The sequence below is a fragment of the Acomys minous genome, assembly GCF_964271855.1.
Source record: "Acomys minous genome assembly, chromosome: 13".
Taxonomy (NCBI): Eukaryota; Metazoa; Chordata; class Mammalia; order Rodentia; family Muridae; genus Acomys; species Acomys minous.
The window spans coordinates 95,076,630-95,089,658 of record NC_140495.1 but is presented as its reverse complement, the minus strand read 5'-3'; the positions used below and the strand labels follow the sequence as shown (position 1 = coordinate 95,089,658).

The 13,029-nt window shown below is 46.8% G+C and overlaps 1 protein-coding gene across 1 annotated transcript in view; it reads left to right on the top strand.

Annotated features, from left to right (window-relative positions):
* The first annotated feature begins 5,565 nt into the window (after nucleotides 1-5,565).
* The window catches only part of ZNF365 (zinc finger protein 365), a 24,243-nt gene continuing 16,779 nt past the window's right edge, over nucleotides 5,566-13,029 (top strand). The window contains exons 1-2 of the mRNA XM_084753343.1: nucleotides 5,566-5,850; nucleotides 8,294-9,052. Of these exons, the coding sequence (XP_084609469.1) occupies nucleotides 8,307-9,052 (746 nt within the window). The 5' untranslated portion in view covers nucleotides 5,566-5,850; nucleotides 8,294-8,306. The remainder of the gene's footprint in view (nucleotides 5,851-8,293; nucleotides 9,053-13,029) is intronic.

The following is a 13,029-nucleotide window of genomic DNA, read 5'->3' as shown; positions in this document are numbered from 1 at the left end:
TTATGTGGAACAATTTCTCTCACTCCTTCCCTGAGAAATGATGGCAATGAATTTTCATAATTAAAGACATGCTGTGTGGGAAATGACTTCTATGACCTTGAAGGGCTGTTCCTGACTCTTGGGTCACTTAGGAGCCTGGTCACCCAGGGGGATCACAATGCAAGTGTCAGGAGTCTGACCCCAGACTTCCTTCTAGGCCTCCAATCTGGCACACTTAGTAGGTTTGTGTTCAGTCGCTAAACGGGGAGGCCTTTTGATATGTAGCCAATGGCTTTGTAAAAGGTTTGGATAGCCTTGCTGTTTCCAGACACCTGTACCTCGAAGACAGCCTTTCTGGCCACAGGGAGTAAGTGGGGGTTGATAAAGAGAGAAAAGGTGGGGGGGGTCCTTAAGGCTCCACTCAAGTCCCACATCTTCCAGCAAAGACTCAACAACCGCAACCAAAAAGGTTCATTCTCCTCCTAATGAAATAAATGTTATCTTCTGCATTAGGCATCTGGCCTTCTTCCTTCCTCCTTCCTGCTGTGCCTCCCTGGCTGGTTCCTTCTTTCCTGCCTCATTTTCGGTCCACTTATCTTCATTTCCCATCTCCCTGTCCACCCCTCCCACCTCCCAGTCACTTCACTGACTCCAACAGCTCCAAGCCCGTCCATCGCTCATGCTCATGACTGGTGTTGCCTCCAGCACGCCATGCTCCATGTCTCGCAGCATCCTCCCTTGGTGATACAGGGCAGCCAACATCTATTTGCCTGTGCTCGTTCCCATAATCCTGGAGCTGCTCAGACTTTAGTGGTGATGAGAGTTCCAAAAAAGAAAGGTAAAAAAAAAAAACACTCATGGATTCCAGCTGATTTCTACAAGGTGACTTTGCCAAGTTCCTTCCACTCCACGTCCCTGACTCCCAGGTTAAGAAACACTGAATATCTATGTCAATGAATAGTGGACTAAACACACGACAGCATACAGTACATTTGTGATCTATGATCACTATTTTTTTTTCAGTACACATGCGTTTTTCATGTGCCAGGTATGATACTAGGCCCTCTAGGTACTTGCTATTTAATTTCTTTTAAAATGAATATAGCTTATGTGTGTTTTGCTGCCTCGCTGCCTCGCTGCCTGCCAGCCCCCACTAATCAGAAGCTCACAAAGAGAAGGATAAAACAACAAACAGCATATGAGTGAAATATTCAAAGATATAGATTCTAATGCTGATTCTTTAATTTATTGGGTAACCAATGACAGGCAAATTACTTTACCTCTTTGAACTATTTTTTCTTCATGAAAACTAGACAAGTAAGCCAGGAATGGTGGCATTTGCCTTGAATCCCAGCACTCAGGAGGCAGAGGCAGGTAAATCATTGTGAGTTCGAGGCCAGCCTGGTCTACAAAGCAAGTCCAGGACAGCCAAGGCTACACAGAAAAACCCTGTCTCGAAAAAAACAAAACAACAACAACAACAGAAACAAAAGACAAAAAACAAAAAAGAAAAGAAAAGAAGAAAAGAAAAGAAAAAGAAAACTAGAGAAGCAATGAGGACAATGATTAAGTGAATACAGTTTGGTGTCCCTGCTCTATTGTTTACTAGATATGACCTCAGCAAAGTTGTTTAAGATGGATGAGCCTCAGCTTTCTCCTGTGTAGAAAGGGGGCTTATTATTTCAGCACTGATTACTTCTAGAAATATTTATTGAGCCCACCCACCTTTTTAAAGGCTTTCCAAGATAGTCTTTCTCTGTGTAATAGCCTTGGCTGTCCTGGACTCACTTGGTAGACCAGGCTGGCCTCGAACTCACAGAGATCTGCCTGCCTCTGCCTCTGACTTCCAAGTGCTGGGACTAAAAGTGTGCACCACCGTGCCCGACTGTTGAGCCTTTTATACTGGGCAGCACCATGCTGGCTACTGGGAATAGAAATGTGAGTAAAGATAGAGCTACCAACTCATGTGGCTTAGAGTATAACCATAGACAGAGCTATTATGTGAACAATCACACAAATAACCAGCCACATCTTGCTGTAATTCATTTTTCTAGTGAGAACTATTTGGTTTGGGGGTGTCAGGGAAGACCTCCATGAAGAGGGATATTTGAGTTAAATCCTGAGGGCTGGGGAGAAGTTAGACTCTTCAATAAAAGGGCTGTTCTAAACACTCCTCCCCAGAGGAAGGAATGAAATTCATAAGGCACAGGAAGTAAACGGAGTGTACAAGGCCCAAGTAGTAAACAGAACTTCCAAGGCACGAACGCTGATTCATCAGAATTACCAGGAGAGCCTGCCAAGCTCCAAATACACTTAGGGTTTCAAGTTGCTGCACACAATACCTCACTAATAACGGACATTTCTCTGCATGACACATTACCAATACTGCACATAGGCTCCTCGTGACACTTTGGAAACCACTGGGTTCAACTATAATGTTCTTTCTGCCTGTGGACCAGTGCCAGAATTTCCCACAATGCCATGTTCAACCCTGCACATGACCTCTCTATAGTGTTCAACCCTGCACACGACCTCTCTATAGCAATTTTAAAATATTTCACGAAGCGTTTAACATCCCTAAACTTTCAGGAAAATGCATGCTAACCTCTGGATACCACCTCAACTCTAGTCAAGAATGGCTACCATCAAGAAATCCGACAGATGTTGGAGAGGGCGTGGAGAAAGGGGAAACTTTATTCACTGCTGGCCCAAGTGCAGACTAGTACAGCCAAACAGAACTGCCATAGGACCCAGCTAGACGACTCCAAGAATTCTACATCCCACGAGAGAGACACATGCCCGTCTGTGTTTATTGCTGCTCTATTCATGACAGCCAAGAAATGGGACCAGTCTGAGTGTCTGTTGACTGGTGAGGCATACACAGAAGGTAGTATTCGCGCATAATGGAATACTGCTCGACTCTAAAGCAAATGGCATCATGACATTGGCAGGAAAATGGGTAGACCTGGGAAGTACACTAAGCAAAGTGACTCAAACTCAGAAATAAACCACACATTCTTCTTCATACGCCGGTCCGAGCCAAGAAAGTATACGCATATAAATAGGGACAAGTACAAGTGTCAGTTTAAAATTTAGGAAGGGGGCTGGAGAGATGGCTCAGCGGTTAAGAGCACTGACTGCTCTTCCAGAGGTCCTGAGTTCAATTCCCAGCAACCACATGGTGGCTCATAACCATCTATAATGTGATCTAATGTCCTCTTCTGGCCTGCAGCTGTACATGCAGACCAGAGCACTGTATACATAATAAATAAATAAATAAATAAATCTTTAAAAAGAAAAAAAGAAAAAAGAAATAAAATAAAATTTAGGAAGGGTGTTTGTTGATTTTCAGCTCATCTGACCTCTGTAGGTCTTCTCTGCTGGACCTGAGATCTGAGGACCTGAGAGAACGGGGTGGGCATGAATGAAACAAAGAAAGCAACGATCCAAGGATGGCTGTTTGAGCTCAGAAAAACATGTAAATAAACGTCGGTAAGTACATGCTAAATACTAACAGAGCATCCCTTTCCAGGACAGACCGATTTTAACACAACTGTCTGGCACAAACTGAAGATAGTATTTGGGAAAGCAAGGCAGAAAGCCATATCCATACTCAGGGTGCACAGACCGGATCGGACTCTATAGCTCTGTTCCGACCTCCAACAGGAATAGGCATGTCTTGTACACTGAACGTAAATGTTTGTCATGGGAAGCAGGAAATCACACCCAGAACCAATCCAGGAAACAAAGTGCACTGAAGGGAAAAAGGCCCCCTCTGCCTTTTTTCCCGGGGAGCCTCTCTCACAGTTCCCCAAGGCCTTTAGTCTTTCGACTACCTTCCAATAAAGGAGACCAAGAGAGGGCAATGCCAGCTAGCGGTCAGGAAGGATGGAAAGCAGACACAAAGCGCACGTCACGAGAGACGATAGAAAGCTGGCGCCGTTTGTAAGTTTCAGCCCCGTCACAGGTTTACTTTCATTGTGGCTATGTTAATTCAACGTTTGTGTACGGAAGTAGCAAGAGCTATATACGCATCCCAAAAAAATCCAACATGCGTTATTCCCTTGGGGCTGGGGCTGTGGAAGCTGGCTATATTTTAAAGTCACTGACCCTTTAGTGCATCATGGTGTAGCCACGGCTTGTCACTGGTATCTGTCACATTGGCCTACTTAGAGGTGATTTTTTTTTTTTAATTTACTCATGAGGGAGAGGTTTTCCTCTTAAAAAAAAAAAAAAGCCTGAAAAGATTTCTCCTCTTTACTTCTATTTAAAACTGTATCAGGGGCTGGAGAGATGGCTCAGCAGTTAAGAGCACTGATTGCTCTTCCAGAGGTCCTGAGTTCAATTCCCAGCAACCACATGGTGGCTCACAACCATCTGTAACGTGATCTGATGCCCTCTTCTGGCCTGCAGGGGTACAAGCCGGCAGAGCACTGTATACATAATAAATAAATCTTTAAAACTATCAGATCATTCTATCATGATGTTATTTGGTATGGAAATTGTATTGCTCTACATGACCCATGGTTTAATGAAGAATTTGATAATATTTATGCCGTTGTTAGGGGGGAAAACAAGGCCCAAGAAAGTCTCCACGTTTTCGTTTGGAAATATTTCAGGGCCAAGAAAGGCGAATAAGTAGCCTCAATGTTGGGAGAGAGCTGGGCCCTAAGCTTGGTCTCCCCCCTCCCCCCACACTCTGCATCCTGCTTCCTCAAGATAAAGGCACACCCCGATTCTTGGTTGTGTGCACCCTCCGACTGGAACTCTTTATTAGCTTAATAAACCGTTGGAATAAATGTCCTATGTCCTCAGGAGAGTGATCCAAAATGCTAACCTCAACGAAGTATAACAGTTTCCAAGAAAGCGGGGCCCCAGAGCAGCTGCCAACACCCGTTTTATGCGAGAGACTGTGTGGTTCCGGTTTGCTGAATTTTACACGCATGCAGGCACCTCTCATCAAATTATTAGAAAATATCAATGGAATAACGTTGACAACAGTAGCTGATTTTATCAGTGTAGGTCCTCCGAAAGAGCAGTATGAGCTCTGAGCCGCTGAGCCATCTCTCTAGCCCCTCAATGCAGATTTAACAAAATCACACACACACACACACACACACACACACACACATATACACACACACACCAATAAGCTGAAACTTCAATTAAGAAATGACACTTCTCAGGAGGCTTAAATCTTCCTTCCACTGGGAGACTGGTGTTGGGGGCATCTCCATCAGAGAGAAGGCCTCCAGGTGCTGCATTTAAGTGTTGTTAACTTTTGCACTTTTATTAGCTTTAGCTCTGTGTAACTTAGCCCCAGGACACTCCCTTCCAGGTCTGTAGTCTGCTAGTACTGTGGTCCCTCCTTGCCAGGTTGCCTGGATGAAGTTCTAACATAAATACCAGGTCCATCCTGCTGGCAGCTCTGTGTAGGGGGCTGGCTAGCCAGGCTCCATCTTCAAGCCCACTTTCAGTGCCCCTGAAACTGGGAAACGCTTGCCTGGGCCTGCAGCCTCTCAGCTGGGTAAGGCTGGCACGTGTCCCCGCCTCCCTCCCCAGGGACCATCCTGCATCCCTCCCTGTGATGTCAGCGGAATCCTGAGCTGGATTGAGGGAAAGGCCCACGATTTCCCCCGCTAGAGGGTTCCAGATGGGGTGGACCCAGGGGTGGCCGCCCGGGGCCGGAGCTCCAGCCTCGCGTCCCCGGGCACCGCCCCCGTGTCCCGCCCGCGCCACGCTCCGCCCCGGTCGCCGCTCGTCCCGCGTGGGAGCCGACCCGGCTCAGCCTGATTTACGGCTCTGCTGAAAACCGCTCGCGCGGCTCCCGCAGCATCAGTACCGGTGGCTGCAGCGGCAGCAACAAGTCGGGTAAGTGGGCTTGCCTGGAGCCGTGCGCCCGCACCCCCCCGCCCCACGGACACGCGGGGAGGTGGTCCCGGCTGCACAACGTCGCGGGGAGCCGGGCCGGTCGGCTTCCTCACAGCCACCTGCACGAACTCGCGTGAGCACGAATCCACGCAGTCACTAGCGGGAGCGGGGGGCTAGGGAAACGGAGACCCCAGGCAGGTGCTGCCTAGCCTGCCCGGCTCTGTACAGGAAATAGCAATCTCTTTTGCTAACCTGTGCCCCGGGTTTCCGCTGGGCGGGTGAAAGCCTGGTGCTTGGGAGTGCGTGGTTTTTCCTATCTCTCTTCTCCAAACAAGCCTCCCTTCCCACTGCCGCTCTAGAATCTTCTCTTCTTATCCCTGCACCTCTTGCCAGAGTCTTCAGCCCTGGGCTGGGCCAGGGTTTGCATCCTACTAAACATCCCAGGGCAGCACAGGAAGGTTCCCCTTTGCTGGGGTCCAGAGACTTAGCAACCTGGAAAAATGTGCCTGCCTGGCCGACGGGGCACCATTTCTGTCTCAGCTTCTGGAGGCGGTTAAGGGTGTAACATAGACTCTTCACCCTAAGATGCTATCTGCGCTTCTTCCCTGGGACTGGGTGCTCCTTGTTACCGTTCTCGGAGGAAATGAGTACCAGGCCCTTTGCAAAATTGGCTTGTAATAATCATCTGTTGCCAAGGCAAAGGTGACAAATATGCAAAGGCAACGAGAACTTCCTGTTTTTGGAGGAGTTACGCTGACGCCCCCCTGGTTCCAACACTCTAGAAGTTGTCATGCTAAAAACAGCATCAGAGGCAAGGCAGAGCCACTCAGAACATTCTATTGCCGTAGGATCTTGGCCATGGTCCTGCATATATCGAATGATATCTGACACATTGGGTTCCCGTCGTGCTGGACCATTATGTTAATGCTTTGATTTTATGTCATCACACTAGTAATTAAAAATATTAAAGTCATGAGCAGACAAGATGGCTCAGCAAGTAAAGTCATGTGTCACCAAGCCGGATGATGTGAGTTCAGTCCCCAGGATGCACACAGTGGAAGGAGAGAACTCATTCACACAAGTTGTCCTCAGACTTACACACACAAACACACACACACACACACACACACACACACACACACACACACCAAATAAATAAGGAATGCTATTTATTAAAAAATAAAAAAAAATACTAAGAAAAACGCGAGGTTGATATTTTTTTCAACTCATGCTATAGTTAAAGCTACTCAGCTTAGCTTCATTCATCTTTCCCAGACTTGAGAAAAGGTTGCCAGGCTTCTCTTAAAACCTATCCTGACAATTCATGTGGGCCTCCCCAGGTTTCATATTCCTGTGGGATGCATTTCCTCATAGCGTGCCGAATTCAGGAGGGCAAAGACCTCGAGTTCTGTTTCTGAGCCACTCTCCTCCACACCTGGGGCTTATTACCTCACCTCCTTGCTCTAGTTCTTTCCCTCTGCGTAAGAGTGTTAGCTACCTCGGCTAAGCTAGGCTGGGATTGGATTATCGATGTTGCGGCCTCTGCAGGCCCTGGCTGGCATCTGTAGCCTACCCAAAGTGATAGCACTTAGCAGAAGCAGCAGGCCACACAGAAGGGAGCAGCTGTGGCTGCGTTTGGCACAGGGGTTTAGGTTTTAATTTTAACATAAAAGCCAACATTCAATACTATAGGCATTAGTTGCTTAAAACAAAGAAGCCTGAACTGGGATAGCCACTCTAGAAGTTAGCATGGAGACTTCTCAGGAAACTAAAAATAGGAAGATCATATGCCCCAGCTATACCCCAAAGGACTCTGTTTTCTACTACAGAGATACTTGCTCATCCGTTTTTATTGTTGCACTGTTCACAGTAGCTAAGCATTCGAGCCAGCCTAGGCGCCCGTCGACGGAAGCGCGGGTTAAACAAAACACGGTATAAAACAGCTGTTAAGGAAAGTGAAAACATGGTATTTGCAGGGGGAATGAACGGGATGGGGCCTTGTGCTCGATGAAATAAGTGAGGCTCAGAAGACAAGGATTATGCTTTCTCTCATACAAGGAGCTTAGAAATTAACTTTTATATATGTGTGGGTATGTGTGTGCATTTGTTTAGGTGGATGCTGGTCACGGAAGAGGAAAGCAGGATAAAGGGATGTCATAAGGAAAGAGATGGGACAGTGGGGGTGGATATTGGGACGGGAGGAGGGGCAGAGAGATAGATGTATGAAGACACTGCGGAGGGCGGGGGGGAATATGAACAAAGTAGGCATGAAAGTGCCGCAGTGAAATGTGTTACTTTGATGATTTAAAAAAATTAAAATTAAAAAAAAAAAGCTAACTAAAAACAAAAAGCCACTTAAGAGCAGCCACCACTGTCAGCCAGTGGCATTTCAGTAGCCTTTGATAGACATGTAAACTGGGGTCTTCTCCCCCCCCCCCCCCAGGACTTTCAGAGTGATGCAACAGACGACTTTTGAGGAAAGCCAGTACCGTTGGCAGGATTCGCTGGAGAATGTCGCTGTGTGCCTGCCGTTCCGCTGCCCGAGGTGTGGAGACCATACCAGATTTAGAAGCTTGTCGTCCTTAAAGGCCCATCTGGAATTCAGTCATAGCTACGAGGAGCGGACCCTCCTGACAAAATGCAGCCTCCTGCCATCTCTCAAAGACACGGAGCTACTCGGTTCTTCAGAACTCCCGAAGCAGGGGAAACTGCTCCGGGGCCACGCAAGGGTGGCCAAGCAGAAGCCGAGCTATGTTAACTTATACAGCATCTCCCACGGGCACTCCAAGGACCCCAAACCCTTCGAGATGGTGGCAGAGAGACCCGTGTCCTATGTGCAGACCTACACAGCCGTGGACATTCGGGCCGATTCTCTGGACGCTCCCCGGTCAAGCCCTGGACTTCCCACCCAAGACACCAAAGCTGCTTTCGAGGCTCACGTCAGAGAAAAGTTCAACCGCATGGTAGAGGCTGTGGACAGGACCATCGAGAAGAGAATCGATAAACTCACCAAAGAGCTGGCCCAGAAAACCGCCGAACTGTTGGAAGTGCGGGCCGCCTTTGTGCAGCTGACTCGCAAGAAGCAGGAAGTTCAGAGGCGAGAACGGGCCCTGAACAAGCAGGTGGATGTGGCCGTGGAAATGATCGCGGTGCTGAAGCAGCGCCTGACAGAGTCCGAGGAGGAACTCCTGAGGAAAGAGGAGTAAGTGATGCTGAAACTGGATGCTAAGCTACGCTTGGGGGACCCCGCCCCCCTCCCCTCCCCAAGTTACAAGCAGATGTCCAGCGAGGTTTGGTGTGTGTCGTCTTGCACGTGCCTTGGCTGCATTCCTCACTGGTTTACTAGGACCAGGAGGCAGGAAGCTTCGGTCTTATGCACCTTCCTTGGATATGGTGCCCTGGGTGGCAGCATTAATCTAGTTAATATCTCACTCCCGGTTACCTTGGAAACTGGTCCATGGGTGGTGGTAGAGAGAAAGATAACACAGCCTGCCCATAAACCTACCTACAGTGTGCAAATGTACGCTGAATGGGAAGGCAGAACAACATGCTGGGAGGACCATTCCACCAGTGTGCACGGATTTATACAGTCAAGAACAAGAGATGACGTCTTGTTCTACTATAAAATATGCTCCAAGTACAAATACCTTTGGCGTGTTTGCCTGTGATAAGTTTCTTTCTTAAATTACACTAGCTAAGATGTCCAGAAAAACCACCTACTAGAGAGAACTTTCATTTGCTATCACTAAATATTTATGTTCCCACTGAAGGGATGCCTAGGTACTTTTTAATCACACTAGACATTTTAGAGATTTTGTAATTAGGATGGCTCTGAATCAGCTGCTGTGTTAGTTACTTTGTAAGGAGCGGTGGCAAAATGCCGGAGGAAAGTAATTTTAAGGAAGGAAGAAGGTTTTATCCTGGCTCACAGTTAGAGGGGCATCTAGTTCATGGTGGCAAGAATGGGTGGCAGCTGGTTTAACTGGGTCTATTATCAGGGAGCAGAGAGAGGTGAATGCTGGTGCTCGGTTTTCTCCTTTTTATTCAGTCTTGGACCTCAGCCCATGAGATTGTGTTGTTCATAGTTAGTTAGTCTTCCTGGCTGTAATTAATTTTAATTGTCACTTGGCTACAGTTTAAAATCATCTGGAAAGAGAGTCTCAATGAGGTTGGCTGGTGGGCCTGTCTGTGGGGATTGTCTTAATTACATTAATTGACCTGGGAGAACCTAGCCCACTGTGGGCGGTTCCATTACCTACTATGCAGAGCATCACAGACTGTATTAACTGTGTCAGGCTGCCAGTGGGGAGGCTGAACACAAGGAAGCCAGGTGTGCATGTATCCGTTTTTTCTCTCTGCCCATGACTATGGATATGACTGGCTGCATCAAGTTCCCACTGTTGTTGCTTTCTTGATATGATGGACAGAGAACCGGAACTGTCCTTTCTCCCATAAGTTGCTTAAAAAAAAAAATCACAGCAGCACAGAGAAAACTAGGACAGCAGCTCAGTTAAAACTTTCTGGAAATAGCTTCGTAGATACAGCATGAAGTGTGTTTCATGGCAATTCTAAATCCCATCCTGCTGACATTCAAGATTAAGCATCAATGCTACTGACTTTCTTTGTTCTTAGGAAAGTGGCCACTAATGAATATATCACTTTCGCTGCGGTCCTTTGGCCACCGGTGCTTCCCTGGTAGGCCCACAGCGGAGACTCTGCAATGCTGTGAGATGACAGATAGGGACGTTGTAAGAGTCGAGAAAAGCCTAGGCTAACTTTCTGATATTTTTGTCTTATTTAATAGCTGTGCATTTACAGGGCTACAAATTAATGCATTCATTTCTTATGTTTTATAATTGGCTCATAGTACAAATAGTAGTGGGTGTGGGTTTAGGGGCAGCAGCTGCATTGACTGGAGTGGTAGCTAACAGAAGCGCGTTTGTGTGGTCAGATGCTGTTGTTGTCAAGGGTTCACTTTGACTGGAGACGGTGGACTCAACCAGTGATTTGTTCTTTAAATGAGTGTGTGTGTGTGTGGGGGGTAATGGATGGGTATGTACGCACTTGGTAGAGTGTTAGCCTTGCACACATAAAGCCTTAGGTTCGATTGCCAGCACTCAGAAAGCTCCATCATGGTGCACACCTGGAGTCCTAAATCCAGCACTGTGGGCGGGAAGGGAGGAAGATCAGAAAGTCTAAGTCAGTCTCAGCTCCATTGGGAATGGAAGGCCAACCTAGACTCCATGAGATGCTCTCTCAACATAATTGACTAATTAATAATTAGTAAATGTGATCCATCTGCGGATTGATAGTGGTAGTTTTTGCTCACCCAGAGTTGCCCCTTGAACGGACACTTGTGAACACACATGCGTTCTCTCTCCTTCCCGAGCCCACCCCTCCCCACCCTCAGGAGACAGCACTGTGATGCTCCCAGAACCCTTTCCAGACCTGTCTTGTGTTCATACAGGCCACTGTTAACTCAAGCACACGTTCTTACTGTTCCTCTAGTGAAATCCTGACACACACGGCTGTGCCCTTTGACCTTACAACTATTTATGCTTTCACAAGGCATGCCTCTCTAGGGTCTTTTGCACAGTAGACAGAATTCTGCCATTCCTGTGGCCTGGTGGTGCATGCTGTTCCTTGGCATGGCTGTACTGTGGTTGTTTTAACCAATGCACCATTGAGTGTACCTGTTTCCTAGAATTAAATATCCTGTCCCAGCTAAATATCTCATAACATATTTGTTCACATTTGTGCGAGTTATAATCTGGCATTTGTCTATTTATTGTCTGGAATTTATGTCATTTTGCTAAACATGCACATGGCTACTGAGCGGTAGCCTTGCCATCATCTTTTTTCTTAATACATCATGTTTGAGTTGACAGAATAAAAAAAGGAATATTTAGTTTAAAATTTAAAAAAAAACCCACTTGGAATAAAAATATAGAGAATTTGCTTTAAACTCTCTAATATAAAGACATCATTTTTCTCAGCCTCCATTTGAGGCATCTTGGTAGCTTCTGTATTCAAGCCTTAAATAAATACATTCTCTGTACATGGGTTGGAACTGAAAGGGTCTTCTTCTCAGGAGGGACACTGGGTCTCTTGGTCCTAGTGTAACAAAGACAAAGACAGTACCCTCTGTCCCTCAGTATCTGCAGAGCCCGGCCCCTGCCCTACCCCCAACTCTGCCTTCTGAATGGGAATACAGAGACAGCAGCTGTCTGTCAGCCACATCAGTGTATCCAACTAAGTTGATTTGATTGTATTTGCCTGGCTGATTTCCTCCCCATGTCCTCATTCCCTTAGAGTGTACGGCCCAGAGATGTGGCATTTCTGAAAGCAAAGACCCCTCACAGCCAAAGAAACTTCCAGATAATTCCTAATAAGGTTCTGTTGTGAGTTCTCTAGGCTCTAGGGTCAAGGCTGAGCATTCGTTTCTGAACAAACACAGGTTGTTACTGTCCTGTTTGGGATTCATTTAAATCTGGGCAAACTTCAAAATCCAGAGATCAGATTTGGTCAGAGCAAACAAACACATAAGAAAGCAAATGCAATTAGCTTAAAAAAAAAAAACCTTTCACTGCAACTGAAATTAATGGCTCCAGGGACAGTTGGACGTGGTGATATTTCCCTATAATCATAGTACTTGGAAGGCTAAGGTCAAGGATTGGTGCCTTGGTTAACTTGAACTGTCAGCTTGACACACACTGGAATGATCTGGGAGAGGGGGTCTTGAATGAGGGACTGCCATATCAGGTTGGCCTGTGGGCATGTCTGGGTGATGATCTTGTTTATTAATTGATGTATAGGGGGGATGGTCTAGGCCACCATGGGCGGCACCATTCCCTAGGAAGGGGACCCATGCTATAGCATAGCTAAGCTCAGGATAAACTTGCCTGCCACCCAGCATCCTCCTCCACTGTTCCTGCCATACGTCTTTGGCAGTGAATTGTGTTGCCTGTTTGGAGGGGATGCTGTTTGGAATAATGAGCAGGCCTGCCCTCAATGTTCTGTCGTGAGTTCTGCCTTGATTTCCCACAGCGACAGACTGTGACCTAGAATTGTAAAGGGAATAAACCTGTTCCTCCCCTAAGGTGTCTCCGATCAAAGTATTTTGTCAGAGCAACAGAAAGGAAATGAGAATTCTGAGCTGTAAATTGAGTTCCAGGCCAG